General features: G+C 48.3%; 1 protein-coding gene across 3 annotated transcripts in view; it reads right to left on the minus strand.

Moving 5' to 3' along the window:
- Positions 1-25,331, minus strand: part of C14H10orf90 (chromosome 14 C10orf90 homolog) — a 203,866-nt gene that overhangs the window by 17,710 nt on the left and 160,825 nt on the right. For 2 of the 3 annotated variants that reach the window (XM_047703464.1, XM_047703462.1), the window contains 2 exons: positions 4,349-4,639; positions 1,071-1,270 (listed from right to left, as the gene is read on the minus strand). In XM_047703464.1, the coding sequence (XP_047559420.1) occupies positions 1,071-1,270; positions 4,349-4,639 (491 nt within the window). The remainder of the gene's footprint in view (positions 1-1,070; positions 1,271-4,348; positions 4,640-25,331) is intronic. The other variant, XM_047703465.1, reaches the window with a different exon arrangement.

Raw genomic sequence — 25,331 nt, forward strand, 5'->3', positions numbered from 1 at the left:
CACGTTGTACAAGGGATTCATGTACACTGACAGCCATGCTGGGCTGTGAGCTCCTGGACGGTGTGGACCACGGCCCATCCACTCTGTATCCCTCCCTCCACTGCCCTGAGCCCTGCACATAGTAGGTGCTTAGCAAGGCCTCTGGTTACGCCACCATGGCAGACCTGTTCCTCAGCCTCACTCCTTGCCCAGCCCATTGGGAGCTCAGAGTTCCCGTGGGGAGGGCAGCGCAGACTCCACCTGCATCATGGAAGTGGCCTCAGCAGCTGCACCAGGAAAGAAGTCTTCTCGGCCACCTGGTCTCCACAGCACCATCCCTTGGTCCCAGACACGCTAGGGCTGCACAGAGAGCCCCTGGGAACAGCCTACTGGCCCAGTGTGGCTGCCCTGGGGCCATCAAGAGTCTCTTACCAGGGACTGACTGAGGACCGCCGGGATGCAGGGACCGACCAATGGCACCATGTCCACACCTGCAGGGACTTTCCTGGACGGTACACCTGAGTATACAACATCCTGCTGGTGGGAGCTTTCTCGAGGTTGTCTGCTCTTCTTGTTTATATACCTCTATAATTCTGAACTTTAAGAAATGTGCACATATTCCTTCTACAACCAGGAACAGACACCAAGTGAAAGGTTTCATATCCTTGATCTCATGGCCATGTGATTGAGGGCAACCTCCTTAATCTTTCCAAAGCTTAATATCCTTGCATGAAGAGGGGATCATAGGGACCAGTGGCCCATTGGGGGGCGGTGCGGGCGGAAGGCTCTGATGCCTATGAGGTGACCTGCCCAGTGTCACCTGTCACTTCTTGAGAAATGCTGTCCCTGCTATGATCATTGTTACTACGGGATCCTCATTCTAACCCAGCCGGAGGAGACATCATTTCTCCGTCACTCGCACTGTCAAACAGAGGCCCAGAAAGGTCAGGGGACCTGCCCAGAGTCTCACAGCCATTACGGAGGGAGTTAAGCCTCCAGTCTCAGAGGTGAGAGTGAGACAACGCCCACGTGGACTTGCCCGGAGAGGCGCCCCCTCCGTGGGGGTCCGGCCAGGGTGCAGAGGGCCTTACCTGCAAGGTCAAGGAGCCTGCAGGTGTTCGTGGACTCTCGGAACAGTCTTCGGACGGGTCAGGGGTCTCTGGTGGCTCAGGGGGCGCCGGCTCTGGGGGCACTGGTTTGGGGGGTGCTGGCTTGGGGGCTGCTGGCTCGGGCTCCTCGCTCTTCCTGCATTCCTTTATTTTTACAACCAAGTCACAGCACTTGTAGTCCCCTGGGGAGAAGATTTAGAATTCCATTTACAGGGGCAGCAAGGTTTTCCCCTGGCTCCTCAGCACCATGAGACACAGAAGACGATTTGGAAAATAGAAACCCCCGTGGCTTATTAATGGGCCTCGTTAAGCTGATGAGATCCTGCCTCAACAGACCGTCCCCCTCCCCCCAGCTGCCCTGGTCACGGGGAGGAATGTCCGTGGGCCGCCGGACTTGGCAACCGGCTACTTACACCACGGACGTATTCCCTCGGCTTCTAGGGTTCAAAATGCCTTTGTTCACAATGAAAAGAAACTTTTCTACTCCGGGCTTCCTATTACGTGTGCCCTGTACAATTATTACAGCTCAGTTGTTTGGGGCCACGTGTTAATTTATCTTACGTTTGCTACACTGATGATGTAAGACCGAAGGACGGTGCTCCGTTATTTATCTCTTCCCTTCGTTTGCCAGTGGTCACCCCTGCTTTATGTGTATAATTGGAATGATCTCCCTCTCTCTCTCTCTCTCACTTTCTCTCTCGATGCTGGATCTGGCCACTTGCCAATGCCATTTTGACCTTCCCTTGTGGAAAAGGTCAGGGAGCGCATGGAGTCAACAGCACTTTGGGCAGGGCAGCCTCTGGTGTATGGAAGGATGGATTAACACAGATTCACTGACCCCTTAGTGAGCAGCTGCTCTGCCAGGAACACACTGTCCCTTCCATCTGGGCCAGCCCACTCTCCCTAGGTGAGCTCCCCTGCCCCCCTCCGCACCATCCCCCAACACCGCCTCCCCCACCCCCAGCCCTGAAACTCAACAGCATCTTACTACTCACCCATATGTCCTCCTCTTGCCACAAAGCCCCTTTGATTCCTGGACCCAGGGTCCTCCGACCTACAGGTTGAGCCCCAATCGTTAGGCAGTGCCCCCTTCCCAAAGCAGGCTCCATTCCGCCCGCCGTGTGTCCGCGCGACAGAACACGCGTCACACACCCAGCAGCACTGGTTACACGGGAGGGTCATAACAGGATGTTTTGACACCACAAGCCTGTGGCTCCTCTGAGGGCTGGACCACGTCATAGTCACCATGCATCTCTCCATGGGGGCAGCCCAGGAGCCTGCCAGGAGCGGGCTCTGTCAGGAGTGGAGAGGGGCCCTCAGGAGGCCTGTGGGGCCGTGGGTTGCATCTCTGTGGTCCCCTGAATCTCTTACATGAAGCCCCTGCTAGAGCACCCGCTGTCCGTGCATGGAGCCCCTCTGGCCTGAGCCAGCGGTCCTCGCTCTGACACGAGTCCACTCCATCCCCTGAGACCCTCAGGTCCCGCAGGCAGCCCGGTGGTCCCGCAGCTTGTTCGCGGCAGTTCCGTTTCCAGCTATCGCCTTGCACTCGGGCCCAACAACATACGACATGGAGGCTCCCAAATCGTTCTCTTTCCTTCCCACAGGCATTTGCTCTTGTTCTTTCTGGAGGGTCTCCCTGTTGCCCCCCATTCCTGCTTCCAGCCTAAGCGGCCGGTCCAGATATCCACCCCGCAAGTCCTCCGCAGCCAGAGGTAACTACACACCTCAGACCACGCTGTCCCCCTTTCCTGCCGTGGACTTTCCTCTGCTTTACCTCAACCACAGGGATGCCACGGTGCCTCGCATCCTTTCCTTCCTGCACTCCACCACCAGAGCCCGCAACCCAAGGGCGGTGTAGGCATGCCCGTGTCCATCAGTGCTCACATCAGTGCTCCCTTGTGTCTTCAAAGTCTCACCACTGTGGCCTCTCCTCCAGTCTGTGCTCCTTGGCAAGGCCTCGGCCTACCGCCTTACCCTCTCCCTTCTGTCCCACCCCACCCCCCATCGTCCAGGACAGAGTCTCCTTCAGAGCAAATCTAGCTGTCTGCCCCTCAAGGGCTTGGCCCCGCCTTTAGTCCAACCCTGAGTGAGTTTTAAGGATTTTCCAACTTGGCCACATGACCTCAGACTCTCATTAAGCCCCCTCCAGCCTCCTAGGACTTTGGCCCCCCTGGATCGCAAATCAATCGTACCCTTTCTATCAACTCTTTGCTTTGTGCACGGCTTTCCCTCAGTCTTCCATGCTCTCAGGTCAGATTTTATAAGCTCCTAGTCAGCTTTCAAGTCCATGCTCAGAATCATTTCCTCGAGGGCATTTCTGTCCGGCCCCTCCTTGGGACCCCTGTGGCTACCTGTGGCTTCCTAACAGCTTTCCACAGACACAGGTATGACTTTGCTGTCTCCAGCATTGGTGGGCAGGGAGCACCGAGCATGGTCACTGACACACAGTAGGTATGTCTGTAGTAGGTGTTTAATAAATGCTTCTTTAATGTACTAACGGATGAAGAGCTAAAGATTGACTTGGCTTCCGAGTGAAATTAGTCTTATCAACTACCATAGCCATTTTAACCTTTGTATCCCAAAGATCTATAACCTGGTGCATTTCTTTCTGTCCTCATCTGTAGCTGTTTGGGAAAGTCTTTACAGTGACAGGAAATCTAAATTTTCTCCCTGAAAACTGGGCACCACAGATCTCTTTTCTATTCTACGTCTATAGTCTTTTATATATCGGTGCTCACTGCAGTATTAGTAGGGGTTGGGGCTTGGCCTTAGAGAAGGGATAGCTGGGTTGGAGTTCTTGGTTCCTTCCTCGGTGTGAGGCTCAGACTGGGACCTGCCTGGAGGACACTGTGGGGCCTGCAGCTCTCAGCCATGATCCTTGCTAGTCAGGCACAGAAGACCACGGGCAGCCTGGTGGACCTCAGAGCAGCCACACCAGCATCTCAAACCTTCCTCAGTTAGGTCTGGGAGCCTGCCATATGCCTGGGAGTGGCCTTCCTTTTGGCCTTGGTAGATATTGAGCTGGTGCACAGCAGAGCTAGGATCCCTGACCCACACAGGGGTGTTTTCTCCCTGCTTGGGAGGGAAGACTCACCCACCACGGAATGCTGCAGGTTCTGCTTGCTCATGACTCACGCAGTCCAGAAGGGACAGCTTTATGAGGTAAGATTGTGTGAACCAGGCCTCAGGAAGACATCAGACCATTTTCCTTATGAATACCAAGGAGGAATCACCTCCACCCTACCTCCCTCGCTCCTTACCTGTGGGGATCTCTCTTTCTATCTGAACATCACTGTCTTCCTGTGGAGATGTGCATAAATCTTGTAAGGGGCAAAGAAACCCAGATAAAGGGATTCCGGACTTCAGGAAGCTTTGCTGTTGACTCTCTGAGGGCTCAGAGAAGTTGCTAGACTGACAGCTGTTGCTTGGAGAGCTATACCCATCGGGAAGGAACTCTTTAACCAGCTTCTGTTCCACTGGGGGAGCAGACAAAGTCCCACGTGCTTCTCCTTGTTGCTTCTTGCTGCTTCCAGAAAATACTTTTGCTTCTACTAAAAATAAAACAAGAGTTGTGCTCAAAACATCTGATGAGTGCACCTCAAGGGTACTGACTTTGGCACACCTTGCTCGTCTGGAGATGGGACATGGGCTGTAGCACTCCTCCAGAAGGCCTGAGCCGTGGCAGCAGGAGTGGGGGGCAACGTTCATGGGCTTGGGCAGCATTCGTCACGTGATCATGTACTGGATAGGATCTCCCCCAGCTCACTGAGGAGCTCCACTGTATACACCATTCTCATGCATCCGGTCTAAAGACTGTGCTCGCCAGTGCCCTTAGAAACTCAGATGACTTTCTCAACACTAGGCAAGAGAGTGGGTGGGTCAGCACACCGACTGTGGGGCCAGAGTACCTGGGTTCAAATCCTACCTCTACCACTTCTAAGTTATCCGGCCCCATCTATAAAACTGAGGTAATCACATTAAATATTACTTATTTATTATTATGTCTATTTTCATAAGATGTTCATATAAGTAGTAACACATTTATACAATTTATGTAATTTTCACAGAATAACATTATATCAATTAAAATTGAGGCAATATGAAACAATGATCTGTGTAAGGTGTTTAGCACAGCACCTGACACACAGTAAGCTCTTAATGAATGTTACCCATCATTATGAACGCAGAAACACTGACGGAGGGTTTGTACTATGGCAAGTACAGGGGTAGGAGGTAAGTTACGAGGTCAGGGTGCAGACATCTCATAAAGCAGTGGATCGAAAATGTATACAACATGTTGCTTGTTGCCTCACTGTCCTACCAAGAGTCTAGAAGGCACCTGCTGCCTGTCAATGGGTGACTATGAGATCCTAGGGCTCCCACGCTCCTCAGCAAGAGAACAGAATAGGGCAAATGCTCTTGGGCAGATGTGGAGTACTCTCGGAGATGTGTTAACAGGTGAACGAAGCAAAATTCGAGACCGTGTATCAGGTCTGCTTCCACTGCTAAGTGCTGATATACTCAGGACAACCCCGGAAGGACCCAGAAGGTGCTGGACACCTTGGGACCTCGAGGGCAGTGCAGGACTAGGAGCTGGGATTGGAGGGAGAGACTTCCTTTTCACTGTTTGCCTCCTTTATACTCTTGGGTTTTTTGAGGGGGGAACACTCTCTAAATGTTTAAAGTTTATTCACTTGAAGTAAGTTAGTGATTCTTCACCAGGCATCATCTCCTCTGTTAATACCCGCTAAGGGGTAGGGCCCCACCTGGGGGAGAGATTCCCTGCTGCCAGGAGCTTGTGTCCCCAACCTCCTTGGGTACTGGGAAGAAAAAATCTCCTAAGGACCGCTGGAATAAATAAGGACACTTAGAAGATACTTGCAGTATTTTCTCAGATGTCCTGTGCAACAAGGGAATGAGCCCACAAGCACCTGGCATTGTTCAGAACGGGGACCTGTTTTAAAATATCTCAGCTGTCTGCACTGCTCCAGCCCCTCTGTCCCTGAGCCCTGGTGTCCCCAACAATGAGAACAGGCTGAGTGTGGCGATACGGTGCAGGGCAGCAGGAAGAGCAGAGGACACAGAGGACTCTCTCAAGTGTGCTCCCTGGCTCGGGGATCTGGGGCAAGGGAATCCACAGGGGCTAAAGCTGGCTTTCCATGTTCTTATAAACAAACAGACAAAATGAAGGAAAGCACCTAGTGGGTCCCAGCACATTGGGGGTACTATGAAAGTGGCGGTCATTTTTGGTCCTGTCATTTGGAGAGGACACATGGTCTCCTCCGGTAAAGGTTGGGCTTTGCTCATTTGTACAGAAAATATCTCTCTAAACTTTTATTTCAAAAACTGCCAATTCTGTTTAAGTATGAAATGCCATAAGCAAAAAGTCTCAAAATAGTTATTGTTTTCTATGTTGCTTCATTTTATGAGAAGCTCTCATTAAAGAATCAAAAATGAAATCCATGAACAGTGGGGCAGTCCCAGTCTGCTCCTCGCACACCGGTGTCGGGCTCTTTAAGGGAGACATACCTACCGCCCTACCTATCAGGTACCCATCAATCTGGTTTCATAGAAACTCTTATATGAAGCTTTCGGTGAAGGTCAGATGGGTCCCCTCATGTCTTGGAAGAGTTAAAAAGACTCCCAGAAAGTAGAACGTGGTTGGTGTGCTCCAGAAGAGAAAGATACTCGGTCCAAGAAGGACTCCCTGACAACTTATTGCTCAGATCTCTTTTCGTGGATTCTGAAAAGTACAACCATCGGCCACAGAATTACCCTCAGGCGGGCCTCGCAAAGCAAAAATGCGCCCATCGTTTCCCCCATTAGGCCCTGCATGGGGGTTGGACTGAGAGTTCTCCATTCGTGCCCCCAATTTGAAACTCAGTCATCCCAGTGATGGCCCATTGCACTGCCGGCTCTGCCCCTCTTGAGAGTCTTAAGAGAAGCGTGAGTAAATCAGCTGCCTCTGACAGGCATTTCTTTCTTGTACTCAAACTCAAAGCTTCCTTCCCGAGCCTGAATTTGGAAGAGTTGGAGCATTGCAGGTTTCCTTGAAATAGTGAGGTTCCCTCTGTTATTTCTTCTCAAATGCATTACCCTGGAGGATCCTGGGCAGCTCAGTCCGTGAAGCATCTGCCTGTGGCTCAGGTCATGATCCCAGGGTCCTGGGATCGAGCCCCACATCTGGGTCCCTGTGCAGGGGGATCTGCTTCTCTCTCTCTCTCCCTTTGCCCCTCCCCCTGGCTTGTGCACACACATTCTATCTTTCTCTCAAATAAATAAAATCTTAAATAAAATAAAATGCATTACCCTACGGGTTGGTCTTCTATAGCTCTAGTACTGAGCAAACTCACCTATCCAAAATTGTGCCATGCTCCGGGAGGTGAACAGAAAGCAATCAGAGATCCTGCCCAATGAGTATCTTGTATATAATTTTCCCACCTACGTCAGTATCCATAAACAATAGATTTCCAATACCAAGAGCAAGCTCAAAGCTAGTTGTTTTCAGGTGAGGATGTCATTGCACCTGTTACTCAAAAGCTTCCGGGAGGAGAGAGATCAGTCAGCAGGCGGGCTCAGCCACAGCTTCCCTGAGAGCTGATGGGGCGCGATTCTGAGAAAAACAGAGGTAAGCCACAAATGAGTCTGGAACACAAGGGGCTGACCACAGTCTGGATAGCAGGCAGGGCTGGCCAGCAGGAAGAGAGCCAGGGGAGTGGGCTGCTCTGGACTTTGTGTTCCTGCCCTCACCATGTGTGACAGCGGGACACAGCTCTGTGGTGAGATGTGGCCTCCGCTGACCCAAGCACAGGGCAGGGAAGGGAGTGAGGACCTCCGGGACTCACACAGCATCTCAGCCAACCAAGATCCATGAACCTGGACCAGGAGAGGCTGCCACTAGGTCCTTAGCACAAAATGAGGACAAGGCACCCCTTCCCCAAGACACTTTACCTCCATTGGCCGGAAAATATAATGAACCAATCTGATAGAAAAAGATACTTCACTGATTCTTCCCAAATATTAAGGCAATGCATAATCTTTTATGTTTTTTTTTTTTTTTTTTTTTTTTGAGAGAGAGAGAAAGAGAATCAAGTAGGGGTGTGGGGAGAAGGGGAGAGGCAGACAGAGTATCTTGAACAGGCTCCACACTCAGCACAGAGCCTGACGCGGGCTTTATCACGGGCCCCAGAGATCATGACCTGAGCAGGAATCAAGAGTCAGACACTTAACCAACCGAGCCACCCAGGTGCCCCTCTAATCTTCTATGTTCTTAGGGGAGGCCCTAATGAGCCATTATCCCCTCTCTGGCCTCCAGTCCTGCTTGTGACAACTCGGCTCAAACAGAAGCTAGAAAATGGGCAATGGTTGCTAAGAAGGACTGGCCCAGCAGTGAGAGTCTGTTAGTGAATCGCAAAGGGAGAGCTCGGTGGGGATGGGGAACAAAAACAAAACAGGGAAACACACACATGAGCCAGAGAGGATGGTTGTCTGGGGGATGCTGAAGAGCCCAAGGCAGGCAAGTCACCAACAGAATACATCTTAGAGTCATTTATCCCCAGATTAGCTTAGATTTTGTTCTAGGTGTTTTGGCGTTGAAGATGGAACTCAGCTCCTAGCAAGGTCCTGAGGGTTGGGGCTACTTCTGCGTACCTTCCTGCCTTCTTAACACAGAACGAACCCAGCCAATGAGCCACAGAGACATTTCTGAACAAAGCCGGCTTCCCGGAATCCAAGGCATACATATATTTCCTCCCACATTTCAGTGTTCCTGCTGGGGATATCCCCCCTTGAAAGTTGGACCATCTTACAAATGACCGGGTCTTAGAGTAACTTAATGTCTCTGGGTCATTGATAGAAATACAAGTCTCTAAACTATAGGGCGAGCCTAAGGATCTCCTATTGATGATGCTATTTGCCCTGCAGTCCCGACTGCCCCCTGTCACCACCTTATTAAAGCTCTCATGTCTGCATTTTCTGTACAGTTTACCTAACTCTTCCAGCAAATCCCGGAAGCCCCGCATCTCACTGGAAACCAAAGAAGTGAGCTTGATGGGCCTGTGTGTCAATCAGTCGGAAAGACACCTCGGTGGCATCCTGGGGTCAACAGCAGATTCTCCTCGCTTCCAGCAGGACTTTGCTGTCCCCAGTTTTGGCACAGGGACCCAGAAGGCTGCCACCAAGGGGGAAGACGGGGCCTTCTCTGCACAAGGCATGCTAATTTTTGGACACGGAGGCTGATGCAGGGAGAGAAGACGCAGGACCATGGACGCTCAGTGGCACCAAACTTCTTCAGCAAGGGCTCTGCTCCGTTCACCAGAGAGAGAGAGAACCTCCATCCACCTCCAACTACCATATGCAGAAGGAGAAATCAAAGAAAGTCAATTGGCGGCCCACTGAGGAACCACCGAGAGAGAAAAAAGAAGGGTGTTTCACAATGAGCAAGGTCGGTGGAGGTTTTGTCCCTTTTACGTGTCAAGGCTTGATCTCTGGGCCGCCGGCAAAAGCTCACGTGGAAATGGGTCTCCTCGTGGGACCCTGCATCCCACCCAATCCAGACTTCTGTTTAAAATCAGCCCATAATTGTTTCAGCATATTTCTGCTCGGTTTCTATGAGGAGCTGTCGTGCCTGGGAAGGGAGTCCGAAGAGGAGAGGGGGGCCGGCAGCAAATGGGATAAACAGCTCCGGGCAGAGAGGATGGGGGCAGCCAGCCCCAGAGCCAACCCACACAGCAGGAGCCGAGCTCGAACTGCCACCCTGGGGAAGAGAAAAGGGAAGAAACGATCGAGCCCAGGGGAACAGGCAGGCAACCCAGGAATCAGAGGGTAAAGATGAAAGGGCGTCCCAAGGCAGCTGGGCCAGAGGAAACACGTGGGGAGCGAGCCCTTTCCGGAAATGAGACTTCCTGTCCGTGCCAGCCCTTCCTAGACAGTAAACAGGTCTCTTCTGGTATAGGCATCAAACACCAGAGCCCCGTTTCTCCCTAAAAATCTGCGAAAAGAGCCTTCCCTTTCTGGAACGTCGGCACACAGAGGGGAGGGGAGAGTGGTTATGCTAAGATGTCTAGATGGTGTCAGGACGCAAATACGCCAGTGCAGGGATCCGAAGAGCTCTGTATTCAGAAAGCAAGAGGAAAATGCAGTCCCTCCGTTGCTATTGTTCTAGGGTCAAGTTGCAAAATACCATGTGGGAAACAATGCACGCAAGGCTCCCTTACGGCGAAGGCTCATATATGCAATTCCTGTGAAGAGAAATGAGTAATAGCCCTCCTTTCCCAGAGACCGTCTAGAAAGGACACTGGATAAATAGACCTGTTTTTCCAACTATGTCATAATCCTAGAGGTCTTAAGGCTGATGAACAAAAGTCTTAGAACATACAAAAAGTATTTGGAAGGCAGAACTAAAACGCACGTGCACGGCTGTGCACGCATCACACGTATGCCTGCCCGTTTTCTGTAACGCGATTACCGTGAACACATTGTAAGTGGTGGTCAAGAGACACAAGTCCAGGGACAGATCAGATCCTTCTATCTTACCCTCAGGAAAGACAGTCCCAGGTTACTGCACTGTCCATAATCTTTTATCCCAAAACGTAACTTCTCTTCCGGAAGTACAGGAAAAGCACATTTTAAGCCTCTTCTTAAAACCTGATGCTAGGGGTGCCTGGGAGGCACAGGGGTTGGACATTGGACTCTTGGTTTCGGTGTGAGATGAGCCCTGCGCCAGGCTCCGTGTGGAGGCTGCATGGGATTCTCTCTCCTTCTGCCTCTCACACTTGTGCTCTTTTTCTGTAATAATGAACACATAAATCTTAAAACAAAACAGAACAAAACAAAACTTGATGCCAATGTTCCCCAAAGCAAGCATTTGGGAAGATAATTTTCTCATGAAGGCGCACTTTCTTTAAAAAACTCTCTTCAAATTACAAAGGCAATAAATGATCAAATTTGAAATACAGGAAAGCATATAAAAAATTAAAATCGTTGACAAGCTGTCACTCAAAAATGTTCCCAGTGATTTTCTCTGGGAAGTAGGGCACATTTCCTGTGGACTAATCCACTTTTCCCTTTATTTCTTTCATTCCCATTACGGATATCACTTATGACAAGACAGGATCCCCCCCTTCCACCCAGTGATACATAAAAGCCAGGTTCCTTAACATGCTATGTCTGTTGATGGCCACTCTTCCCATTTTGCTTGATGATTCTAGCAGACTTTCATCTCACCTCCTCCTCTTGGTTTTCCTCGCTGCTCCAACAATGACCAAGCAGGTAATACCGCACATTAAAAATTGATTAAAAAAAAAATCCAGCCCATCTGCCAGGCGTTAAAGGGAACGAGAGAGGAGAGTCTTAGTCAAGGTTCCTGCAGAGTGAAATGTCTGCTGGACATGTGTGTGCATGTTTGCGTGTGTGTGTTAGTGTGTGCATGTGTGTGTAGGTCCACATGGGCACACGTGTGTGTGTATGTGTGTGTGTGTGTGAGAGAGAGAGAGAGAGAGAGAGAGACACGACCAGGGGCTTCTAGGTCTTACCCCATTACCTTCACCTGAGGTTTTAGTACTCCAGAAAGTGAGAAAGCAAGGTTTTCTTTTGGTCTCTCCTGCCTCTCAAAGAAAATGCCTGACCTCTTGATCTTCAACAACGCTTTACTGAGCACCGACTATGTGCCAGGCACTGTCATAGGGCACTTGGGATACAATAGTGAAAACAACAGAATTCCTGCCCTCATGCCAAGGACCATCCATGTCAGCCCCCCTCCTACAACCAATGACCGTCACCCCCACGTCCACAGCCAGACATCACTCTTGCTCCTTCAGCCAGTGAAGTTACCCCCATGCCTATAACCAGCAACATCACCCCCACTAGAGCCTACCACGCCTATAGCCAGTGACCACTGCTGCAACTATTGACCATCACCTCCCCTCCCATTCCTATAACCAATGACATCACTTCCACTGTGCCCTCTACCCTAGCAACCAATGAATGATATCACCTCCACTACAACATCCCTCCTACAATCATGACCATCACCTCCACTGCCATGCCCCTCCTAGAGCCAATGACCATCACCTCCACTCCCACAATCAATGACTTCGCCTCCACTCAAGCTCCCACTCCCACAACACATTCCATACCTGGAATGTATCTGCACCCAGAGCTGCTGTACTTCTGAATTGGTAAATGGAAACCTGCCGCTCTCTGACTCCATCTGCTAACTCCCCCAGCTCACAGAATGCTTCTTCCTCCAGGCTGTTCATTCTTCATCACTGACACCTCAAGTCCCCACCAGCCCTGTGGCAGGCATGGCTGGCTCCCTACCCAATCTCCGTGTTTGTCTTTTTTCTTAGAAGATCCTCATTTTGTTCAAGATGGCCATGAGCCCAGCTAAAACAAAGATTTTAGTCTCCTAGGCTCCTCATCTGGCCAGTGACATAACAGCAGAATTCTTTTGGGAGAACTTCTATAAGGTCTCAGGAAGGACTGTTCAGCTGGTATTTACTGGGGACGGGGGTGTGAGGGCTGGGGTCCCAGCAACCATCCTATGAGCTTAATAAGGGGTCAGATCTAAAGGAAAGTAGAGCAGGAAGCCAGAGGCCTGAACTCCTGATGACACTGTCGGCCTGCCATGTCTTCCCCAGACTGCCCATCTCTGGACTTCTTTTACAACAAAAATAAATTCTTACATTTTCAAGCCACAGCTTTATGGATATCTAGTTACTCAAAGCTACGCAAAAGTCCTAAAGGATACAACGCCCATCTATCACGGCATGAATCTTGAGTGGCTGGGTTTGTGGTAGCCTGTCTCTGAATCACATGGAAGTTTTGTTAAAACCCAGATTCTGGGGTACAGTTCCAGGATTTCCCACTAAGTCCATATTGGGGCCCAGATGTGCATTTTTTAGTTCTCATCATACTGAGCCTGCTGTTCCAGGAACCACACATTGAGAGCAACTAGATTAGTTAAACAAAAAGCAAAGACGTTTTACGACTCAGCACCTTACCACTAAAAATATGGTCAATGAATGCCATCACCTGGGAACTCTATAGACACGGAGCCTCAGACCCTGCCTCTGACCTACTTACTCAGAATCTGCCTTTGAACCAATCCCCAGGCACATCAAGCACAAGTTCCATGACCGGACTCAGCCTATCACTGTCCTCAGGACCTTGACACATGCTTCATGACTGCTGAGGCAGACAGTCTGCACTGGCCCATCAGGGCTTCTATTCATAAGCCCTCCAATCACTCAGATTTTCATCAGCCAAAGTGTGATGTCAGAGTGGAGGGACATGCAGTCCAGCCATGTGCCCATAAGAACAAGAACGTGAAAGAACACCTTAAAGATGAAACCACGGTCGGCCTCCTGGTTTCCCAGATTTTCCAAGCCCCCCTCCCCCCACCCAACTATTCTCAGAGTAGGGACCAAGGAAATTTTAACAGGCATAAGTACAAATGTAGCCACTAGAACAAAGATACAAACCGTCTTAAGTATCCCCCCAGAAAATTACAAATAAAAAAGCCAAGAGTATATCTTAGAGAAAAAGAAATTCAGCAAAAATAACAAAATACAAATAATTATAAAATTATGAAGATGGACTCAAATATCAGTCCTTTCAATAAATGCAAATGGGTTTAATTTGTTGATTAAAAGAAGACGACTTTCAACACAAAGACCAGCAAAATGGGAACCTTGGCAATACCTAGCAGAACCACATATGAACCCGCCTTTCAGCCCAGAACTCCCCCACTAGGAAACCACTCTAGTGGGCTCATGAGACAGTTTGGCCAGACCTTGCTGGTAACACTGGCCCATTTGCTCCTGTCAGACAGAGGAGAGAAACCAAGCCCAGGCAAGAGGGACAGATCTCAGGCCTGGAGGGAGTACGAGCCCTGCTGTAGAATGCACAGACATCACTTGGGTTCATGTTTGGGCAGACCACAGGTCAACCCCCCCACCCAAAGAGCCAGTTGTTTTAAAAAATATTTATTTGACAGAGAGAGATAATGAGAAACAGCATAAGCAGAGGGAGCAGCAGAGGGAGAGGGAGAAGCAGGCTCTCCGCTGAGCAGGGAGTCCTACTTGGGGCTGAATCCCAGGACCCTGGGATCATGATCTGAGCTGAAGGCAGCCGCTTAACCACCTGAGTCACCCAGGCACCCCGTCAACAGCCAGTCCAGCACTGAACTGGGCACCTGTTCTGAGAAGTCCAACCAACCAGTGCACGGACCCGACATGTGGGAGCTGCCTGACAGAGCCCAGCAGGGTCCTCCAGCTAGTGAATGTGGCCAAAGTGATGTAGGAAAAAAAAAAATCTGAAAGCCAAAGGCAGCAAAACACAAAGCACTTCTGACACGAATGCTTCCAGGCAGTCCAAGGGGGCGCAGGGGGATGTCAGCTAAACCAGCGGGCGAAGGCTCATCCGACTAGATTAGGGCTTAATCCCTTTCAAGAGCTCTGGTGTTAGTGCCTGGGCAGTCCACACATGGGCAGGTCTTGACAGTCCTATATTCTATTTATTTATTTATTAAATATTTATTTGAGAGAGAGGGAGGGAGGGTGGGGGGAGCAGGAGAGGGAGAGAAAGAACCCAAGCCGACTCCCCGCTGACCACGGAGCCCGATGTGGGGCCAGACGCCAGGACCTGAGCCGAAACCAAGTGTCAGACACTCACGGCGCCACCCGGGCGCCCCGACGTTCCTACGTTTTAGAGCACCCCTCAACAGCGTCTGCATCTGCAGGCTGAGCGTTGACACCACAGGGGACAAACAGAACCCCGCAGGGTGATGCTTGCCTCCAGCACCAGCACGATAGCCACAGCGGCTCGCGCTGCTCCTTTCCGGCCATCGTTTAAACATATGCCAGCCACACCGTCCCTGCTTTACCAAAAAGGAGTTAAAAATAGTTGCCTGAACCTGCTTAGGACTCATTTAACACAATTATGATGAAGCCGGGAATCATCGGGTCCCGAAAGCAGCAAATCTTTAACCTTCACTCTGCGGTCGTTGGAGTGGAGCCAGAAAGGGATGGACTCGGTGCTGAGTTGTGAAGGAGATAAGCACAAAGAGCCAGTGCGGAGTGGTGAATGTGTGCGCTGAAAGCCCGGGCTGAAGGTCTGGGGTACGAAGTTAGAGGTCCTGTAATAGGGCCGAGGGCTCTGCCTGCAGGATCCCCCTTTTCCCGAGACACTTCCCAGTTCTCCCAGGCAACGGCCACTGGCGCTCCCAGGACCCTAACAGGAATCCCTGCTTTGCTGCCTCAGTGGGGTTGGGGCCAGGAAGGAGACAGGCTGGCCTGACACACAATACCTCCGCTTCCTGCCTTGCCCATTCGGTCCCGTTCCTCCCTCCAAGCCCAGTCAGACACTCGTTTCCAAGATCTGGAAACATCATTTGGGGAAGATATAAATACCTCCAAGGGTTCCATGTCAGGAAAGGAAGTGAATTCCAAGGCTGGAGGATTCCCGTGGAAAAGGCTCTGGGTTCTACTTCCCAGTGCTCTTGGGACCGCGAGCGGCACTTCCTTGCCTGGCTGACATCATTTTTCTGGTTTTCTCAGTCACTTTGCACAAACCTCAATCATGTCAAGCCAAACTCAGCGGAAACACATGGTCCTGTGTGCGTCTTCTTCTAAGAACGCTGTGCCCTTTGAAGAACTATTTTTGAAAATCAGAATTGGAGAGACTCCCCAGGGCCTCTGAAGAGAAGCACACGCCACCCGAAAATAGTAATGAAGAATACATCAAGCAACACAAAGAGCCTGAATCTGGGCCGGGCGGACCACAGTCAACACGCGGACAGACCCCGACACCGGCTGGCTTTCTCGGCCTTCATCTCGTAGGTACCAGGCTTCTCCACGTCCCGCCCTTTCCTCCCCTGTTCCCTCCTGAGTGACCATCATCGCCCAATGAAATAAACAGGTGGTGTCTGTTTTCCCATTACTCCCATTTAATATGGATTTCCCGAGTTATTTATTTCTCATCTCTGGGAGTAATTCATAAGAAACAAAACATATTTAGTTTATGGGCTTGCCCCGGGAGATCACTTAGGTACAGAAAAATGGAAATACGCTTAACTGGTCTTTAAAAGCCACAGCGAGGATTTGTAGCTCATCAGCATCTTCCTTATGCCCACAGACGGGAGGGATATTTGTGTGTGTGTGAAAATAAACTTATCATCGTCTTATTAAAAATCGTCATTTTAGGGCAATGTGAGAAAGGCTAAATTGTTACAAATTACTAGCTTTTTCTGAGCTGATGTCTAATATACAAGCCTGGGGGAAGGAGAGAGACCCCATGCAATTTTACCCTTTCTAGCTGTCTCATGTTGGCCAGCAAAGTAAATAACTTCCTTCTGACCATTTCAAGTTTTCAGCTAACGCAGCTGAGCATTGTTCTACATAAACTTGCAACACTGGCAGTGAATCATACTAAATTAGCGTAGGATTCATGTCTTCTTTCCCCAAACCACTGCCTCCCCCTCTTTTTTTGGTCAGGATATTCAATTCATTCTTGATTTCAAAAGAGTAGGGAAAAAAAGATGGTTGATTGGTTTTCACTGGGCTTTTAAACCTTGCATCAGACTTTCCAAAGCCGCTCTTAGGAAGGGAAACTGCCTTTCCCACTGTTCTATCCAGTTCCTACAAACTCTGAGCCATCTTTGTTTCTCATCTTGATGGCTTTCAAAGAAGTCTTTTAGGTCAAGCTGTAGAGTAACTACAGGACCCTTTAAAATGTGGGTTTTCAAGCAGGGGCCTATGGGGTGCGCTGGTACTTCATTTAAGAAATTCGTTTTCTAAATGGTCATTGTCAACATCTTGTTAGCACGTGGGGAAGCAGGGTGAGGGGTGCTAGGAAACTCTGTATTCTATCCACACCATTCCTAAAAGTCTAGAATTCGTTTAAACTTCAATGTTTTTAAAAACAGTCATTTGTGGGAACTTAAAAAACCTTCCTCCCAGGGTTGCCTCATTCATAGAGCTGAAAGTCACTTCTCAGTAACTCTGTAATGTGGCTCTCAACCTCTGTATTTGTTGATGTCCCAGAAGGGGCATAAGCATGTTTGTAAAATCCTGCTCTGTGTTTATTAAAACATCCGATGCATCTCAGCTCAGTTTCCAGTATCCGGCAATCTGTTGGTGAGTGGAGATGGGTCATGACCTACTGAGAATCCCACCAAGGTCAGATCTGTTAACAAGGTAGCTGCGTGGTCCCGCAGGGCATGGCATAAGTTCTCCCAGGCTGGCCAAGTGTGCAAGGCAATATCGTTTCAGAGAGATGGCAGGCCTTTGGGATACCAAGGACAGGAAGGATTTGGAATGCACACCAGAGACCTGTGATCTGCTCCAGCCTGGGTCTGCCTCCCATTAACTGTGTGACTCCACAGATCACCCAGCCCATCTGGTCTTAAGTCACTCATCTCTACAGTGGGATGAGCACCATCCTGCTTTGTGAGGGTGAGATGGGGAAACGTGCGTACTCAAGGAGAATTACGCAGAGAACAGTGCAAGGGGAGCCTTTGTTGGTTACCCAGCCCTAAGGTGGCCCATATCTAAGGCACAAACTTTAAAGTGATGTGGATGGACTTTATTTCAAATCCAAGGGGGGAAATATACACCCAAGGGCACGAGAGAGGCAGGAAGACAGCTCAATCTTTGACCCACGTCCCACCCCCATGCCCAGACTGCTATTTCCTGCCTATTGTGCCAAACTCACTAGAAGGCCAGTGAAGGTCAGTGTGGGTTATGCTTTGTGGTCCCTTTATACATACGGCAGGATAACCAATGAGCTTTTGGTGGGGCACACTGAGCCATCTTCTTGGGCCTGCAGAGGCTCTGGGGGATGGACTCTGCTCTCCAGACCCACTGGTCTTGGTCTATCCCTTGAACGCGCCATCTTCCCTCCTTATGCCACGTCCGGAGCTATTCTGCTGGGGAGCAGGTGAGAGAAAAGGATGTGGAGGCACCACCTGCAGGTGCTGGAGAAGATCTGAGACCCTCTGGGGATCTTCAGATGAAGAGCAGGTGGAAGAGGGCATGACCGGCCCGTGACCCTTCTATACCTTTCCCTTATGCCCTGACCACTCAGCCAGACTGAGCTGTATACAAATACCAGCACTGGGGTGGGAAAAGGGGAGAGGAACACGCAGTGAGATCCATGCCCAGATCTCCACCCGACCCAGGCCCTGAGGGGCAACAACAGTTGTTCAAAGTCAACTGCTGCATAAAAATATTTGGGACTTTTCAGAAAAGTCTAGTCACAAAGGGACTCACTCTAGGCTCACACAGGTACGCCCTGAAACTGAGGAGGAGAAAGCACTAGGAATCAGTGACGGAGGGGGTTTCCCAACAAGCACGGCCTATCCCACCCTGCCCGGGTCTGGAGCCTCTGAGAGCTGAGCTCCCAAGGGACCCCGATAATTCGGTCCTAACTCATCCCAAGTAAGGTCGGACTTGGACAGGACCTGCCTCTGAGGACACAGCTGATGTGCGCTGTCGTGAGGCCTCTCTGCGGTCACAGGCCCACTGTTATTTATACACTCTGGATGATTCTTTTCCTTCGTGAAGATGCCTTTCTCCCATTAAAGCTAATGGGACTCATGTGGCTGAACTGAAGGCATTTCATTCTCCCGCTTTTCTAAAAATAAAATGTGGAAAAGGGAAACATATGTATTGTTTCTATTTGGGATTGTAAAAACACAAACAAAAAAGGGACCAGAGAAATTCAGTGTCCAAGAGATCCAGTTCCTTCTCGATTAGAAGACTGGGAGGTTACTTGTCCTTAAATCAGTTTGGATGTGAGATCATCTGAAATCTTGCTCAATGTATTATGTGAGCACAGTTTAATGAATGATCTTTGTATCCCTTGAACACTACATCCCATATTCACTTTGAGGACCAGGACACCGACAGGTCTTTGTTAGTTAATGGACTGTGGAACAGTCCTGTATTGTGGTTCACACTCAGAAGAGCTATATTCCAGAAAAGTCTGCTGTAAAGGAAATTACTAAATAGGGAATTTTGTTTTCCTAATGAGTTGCATTATTCACTTGTAATTACATATGGCAAGGATGAAAAAAAAAATACCCCTTGGATAGAACAAAATTATACTTCAAAACATAAACACTTCAAAACATCCTTTTCAAGTTAACACATTTAAAGAGACGATGCTAATACAATGTTAACACCAACTGCGCCAGGGTCCAATCTCACAATCTCACAAAATCACAACAACTGAAAATAAATTTCTGATCGGCCTTGTCTCACATAAGCCAAAATTGGCTACCTTTGCTCAGCCTTCTACTGGCATGAACATTTCTAGTTTTCCACCCAGGACCCTTTCTGTTTGTTCTGTTTTTCCCAACACTTGTTTGCAGGCATCTTGAAACATGGCCACGCCTCCACGGACAGTCCGATCCAGGGTTTGGGAACCCACAGATGCATCCAGTCTGGGCCTGGCAATGGATGCCTCCCCCCAAGGAACAGGGACCGGATAGCGGTCAGCTGTCTCATATATCTGAAAAGAAACTTAAGTGGGACCTAAGCCAGCCATCCTGCTCCGTAATTCAGTGAATTCATTACTCCCAAACCTAGGCATTTCCTTCCTTCCTTCCTTCCCTCCCTCTCCCACCCCATGAGGAGTCCAGCAGCAAGTTGTGTTAACTCTGTAACACCAAAAACTGTTCAATTCCCGCTCAGGTTGACTCCTGCGCTCCTGACTGTCTTGCTTCCACCTGAGATCTTGGAAAAAACATAAGTCACATCATGACAATCCTCTGCTTCAATCTCTCCAACAGCTTTCATCCTGCCTAAAATAAATCACAAACTCTCCCGACATGATCTGTCTCGTGCCCACCTTCTCGAGCTCATGTGGCCGCTCCTGGCCCCCCTGCACTCCCCCACTGGCCTTGATCTTGTCTCTCAGAAGAACCAGCTCCTTTCTGTGTCAGATCAGGGGCTCCTGACCAGCTGTTCCTTCTGTCTAAAGTGCTCGGACTCTCCGCCTCCACAAAGTAGGTTCTTATTACACAGCTCTTGACTGAGACATCCCTTCTTCAAAGACGCCTGCTAAGACCACGCCATCTGAAGAAGCCAACAAGCCAAGCCAATGACCCAATCACACCACCTGATTCCAGGGCTCTGCTAAAGCTCTTCTCTCCGCTGGGAATTTCTCATGCAGATGCCTCATCTATTTGCCTCGGTCTCTAACCACTCACTAGGTAAGATCCCTGAGGGCAGGGACATCGAATTGCTAACTGCAACACCTAACACACCTAGAGGATACCTCGCACCAGCGCTAAGCCTTTGTCACCTGACTCACATCATTCAGGTAATGGCTCAGGACTTCAGTAAGGGCTTATGGTCCATGAGGAGTCCAGTGAAGACTAACTTGCCTACCAAATATGAGGAGATGGAGAGATACGGGGTCTGCACCCAAAAGTATCGTCAGGGGAGTTCTGATAGTTTCTTAAGTGGGAACAATAATTCAATAATTCAGTAGTATTGTTTAGGTACTTCGTAGAGTCCAGATTCTTATGAATGAAGGATAGATTGGGAACAGAGACATAGTTCTTGGCCCCACAGAGTGGCCAAGTTGGGGTATTTGTGACAAAAGGATAGATGCCTCAGGCCAAGGACAGTTAATTCCATCCTCACTCTTATGGTAACAAAACTAGGTAATTCTAAAAGCACCTGGGTTCCTTCCATTCCAGTGGCCTCAAGGAAAGGAAAATTGTTTTGAGACTAAGCCTAATTCCTGAATAGAGCCATTTCTGCATGCTTACAACTTTTTCTTTTTTCTTTTCTTTCTTTTTTTTTTTTTTTTTAATCATTCACTCCACTCAGGAAGGTGTTGGAAGCCTTGCTTGTCCTTACCTGGACAACTCTATTGGCGGGCACTGCAAATCCATTTGGTTGAAAGGGACATGGAGAGTGGAGAATCTGGTGTGAGCGTGCCCCTGTCTGCCGGGAACTGGACGTTAGCTAAATTCAAATGTACAGATCTCATTATAACCACGTCATCATGGACAATACTTCCTGCCCCTTTCTAGTCCAAAACTTTTACAAATCAAGTGGCACAGTTCACCAATTCTAATTCACAGTTTCTGCACACTTTCTTAGCAGAAGCACGGGTGGATAGAAAATTAGACAAGAGCCAGCTGGAAGGAATAGTGGAGACAGAGAAGCAAAGAGCTCCATTACACCTTGACTGAAATCATTTACCTCCTAAAGAGCTAGAAGACATCACTCCGGCATTCCCCACGATGTGGAATTACACATTTCCCACTTCTGACAAGACCACCCGTCTAGCCACCTGAGGGCAATGTTCAGGAAGGAAGCAGCTGATCAGCTTTGTGGGCCACAGAGACCAGACAGTAAATACTGGTGTGTCCCTGGGGAGAACAAGACGGTCAGGTTCTGAGATTAGCAGGAGATGAGCACTTCCTTATGGGAAAAATAGTTCAAATTTTAAAGGGCAGTTTCTCTTCTGAAAAGGAGTTAAGGAACAACTTTGGTTTTGGTGCTCTTACTTTTTAGTTCCCGGCACCTGTTCCATTATTCTCGCTGAAAAATACTAGCAATATGCAATGAGCAAAAATCCGCTACTTTCTAAGTTATGGTCTAGAAGCTATTGCTAGCTGAGACAACACAATGCAGGACAGTTACGGTATGTGGATTAAATCCCAATGAAGCGGTTATTCAATCACTCTTTAATAAAAGCAGGACCAGGGGCACCTGGGTGGCTCAGTGGGTTGAAGCCTCTGCCTTTGGCTCCGGTCACAATTCCCAGGGTCCTGGGATCGAGCCCCACATCGGGCTCTCTGCTCCACGGGGAGCCTGCTTCCTCTTCTCTCTCTGCCTGCTTCTCTGCCTACCTGTGATCTCTGTCTGTCAAATAAATAAGTAAATAAAATCTTTAAAAAAAAAAAGGCAGGACCATTCACCAACCTGATAGGGCATGTGGCTGGCAGGTTGTGAACAAGGTGGGGACAGGTGGGGGTTGCACCATATTAAAGAGCATTTTGGGGCTAGCAGGTGGAGCCCAAGTGAAAGACACTGTAGTAAACTTAGCATTCTGGTCTTTGCTAGTCTTTTGACTTGTAGTCTAATTTCCTCTGGTTGAGTAACTAATTCAACTCAGCTGCAGAGAGACTGTTTTTCATACGTTAACTTTCATGATGTAATTAACGATTCACATCCAATTACATCATGTTAAAAACCTCCTTCCAATCCTTTCTCTACTAATCCTGGACTCAGCGCCTGTGTGCTGACTTGATCAACACTCAGGAGGAAAGTGGAAAGCTCATTTGCAAGCACAGAGGTGAGCCTGGGATGATCTTTACCGGTGCTTTGGTCAAACACATGCCTGCCTTCAGTTTGTGAGTTGAGATCGGGTATGTTTTTATAAGAAAATCCTAAGGTAGTAGGTAGGCCATATTCAGAAGAAAGCTTTTACATCAGCTCCATAAACATGGCTTCCCTACCAACTGGATGCAGGTATTGCCACGTGACTCCCTGCGGCCTGGGAAAGCTTCACAGTGTCCCCAGAGTGAAGCCTGAAATCCCTGCTGTGGATAGCCCTCCACATGGGGTCCTGGACTTCTTTCCATTACCATATCCTGTTTGCAACCCATCAAGTCCTCAGGGATAGAAGTACATGTTCTATTTGTCATTCTCCTAGATCTTCCGAACTTCTGCATCTGCCGTGTGCTGCTTTCCAGCCCCTGGGATGTCTTTCTCCATCCCACTGATGCCACTGAAACTTTGCTAGTTCTCTCTTTGGAAATCAATCCCCCCTCACTCTGCCGGCTCAGCACAGGGTGTGGATTATCCCTTGGGCCTGACTTTGACTCATCTTTCACACCTCTCTTTCCCTCTCGCCTGTGAGCATCTTGAGACAGAGAAGGTTCTCTTTCCCTTCACCATACCACCAATGGCACCAAGCACAGTCATTCATCTGTACTCTGTTCTCAATAAAACTTTGAAATGAGTTATTTTTGCATTCAGGTCTTTCAGACACATGCCCGTTCTCTGAAAATCCGTCATTATTTGTGTTGTTACAACAATTTCAATTCCCTAAAGACAAAGAAGTAAGACTATAGTCGCAGAACTATAAAATGGAAGTTCAAAATGATGTAGGGGTGACTCTACACTGACCCAATGGTGCAGGCTAATCATCATGGTCGCCGGTGACATGAAAGAGTTAGTACCTTAAAGACTCAGGAAAAACCCTAATGGTCAAGGAGCTGAAGCAGAAGTAGAATATAGGACAGTTTCCAAACCAGGAAATATACATGGCCAATAAACTACCCTACATCATTTGAAATTAAACATGACTAAGATACACTCTTTCACCTATCAAATTAGCAAAGCACAAAAACATATGCACTCAGGCACCTGGGTGGCTCAGTCATTGGGTGTCTGCCTTCAGTGCAGGTCATGGTCCTAGGGTCCTGGAATCGAGCCCTGCATCCGGCTCCCTGCTCAGCAGGAAGCCTGCATTTCCATCTCCCACTCCCCCTGCTTGTGTTTCCTCTCTCACTGTGTCTCTATCAAATAAATAAATAAAATCTTAAAAAAAAAATATATATATATATATGCACTCATTTTAAAGAGAACACAAGGAGACCAGTTCTGCAATGCCAATGGCTATGTTGTGGTAAGATTTTGTAAAACAACTGGTAATATGGTCTCAAAAGCCTTAAAAATGTCCAAATACGGGGGCACCTGGGTGGCTCAGAGGGTTAAAGCCTCTGCCTTCGGCTCAGGTCATGATCCCAGGGTCCTGGGATCGAGCCCCACATCGGGCTCTCTGCTCGGCAGGGAGCCTGCTTTCTCTCTCTCTCTCTCTGCCTGCCTCTCTGCCTACTTGTGATCTCTGTCAAATAAATAAATAAAATCTTTAAAAAAAAAATGTCCAAATACTTTATCCAACAATCCTCCTTCCAGGAATATAGCTAAAGAACACAAGCAGAAGTGTGGCCAAAGATGTACACATGAAGATACACAGTAAGTATTAAGTATCATTTATAGGGGTGAAAAATTAAGAAGCAAGCAAACTGCCCAACATGAGAAACATGGTTAAAAAGTTTATACCAATATATGATCTGAATATGAAACTAATATGTTTACAGAGAATTTTTAATAACATGGAAAACAAGTCACTGTGATTCATAGCTTGAGAAAAAACTGTAATGATGTTAGATAAAGCCTAATCAGGTCATTAAAAAAACCCAACTTAAAAGAAGCACCACTTAAGTCTCCTTGTGTAAATGAAGAGGCATACGATATACAGGCTTTAAAAATTAGTGTTGTAATGATGACCATTAGTCTAAAAATTTAATTTTTAAACATACCCCAAAATCCCAACACTTCTTTTTTTTTTTTAATGGATGGCCAACTTAAGAAAATTCTAATGAAAAAAATGAGTAAAATATTTTATTTCCTGCAACTAGATACTCAAAACACCCTTATGCTAAAAAGCAACTAAAAACCTGGGACATAGTACAAATACATATACATGGCTCAGCTTGCAGGAAAGTATGGAAACCCTTCAGAGCTCAAGAAGAAAACTGGAGACCAATCCACCTTCCCTAAGAGCAACTGCTGATTTCTGGTCACCTAAAGCTTTGGATTTAAGGACAAACAAGCTAGCAGACAAAACCTGGAAACAGAGACTGTGGGAATTCGGGGTGGAAAGCCCTGCATGAAACACCAAGTCATAATCCCAAGCTGATCCCCTCTCAGGCTTGGGGCCAAAATTCACACAACCTGCCCAGTATGAACAACCACAAGCTGGAATTTTAGCATGTGAGCCCACCTGAAAGAAGCATGAAAATCCCTGGAGAAACTATCCCCAATCTAGGACTCAGAATTTCCACAGATAAAGTTCTGAAGAACATGTGCTCGGAATCACAGTAACCAAAGAGGAACCATGTATGGTGACCACGGTTACCATAGTACCCATCTACGAACCCCAAATCATAATATATGCAAGAAACAACCTCCATTAGCAAAAGCCAGCAGATAAGCTAAACCATAGATTCTGACTCATATGTGACTCAGATATTAGAAATATCAGATAGAGAATATAAAATAACTGACATGTTTGAAGGAATAAAAAATCAAAATTATCAGTAAGGAATAAGAGACTATTAAACTGACCAAAGTGATTTTAAAAAATTTTAAAGCATCTCACACACACACACACACACACACACACACACACACACACAAATGCATTAAT

Source organism: Lutra lutra, chromosome 14 (genome assembly GCF_902655055.1).
Source record: "Lutra lutra chromosome 14, mLutLut1.2, whole genome shotgun sequence".
NCBI classification, from domain to species: domain Eukaryota; kingdom Metazoa; phylum Chordata; class Mammalia; order Carnivora; family Mustelidae; genus Lutra; species Lutra lutra.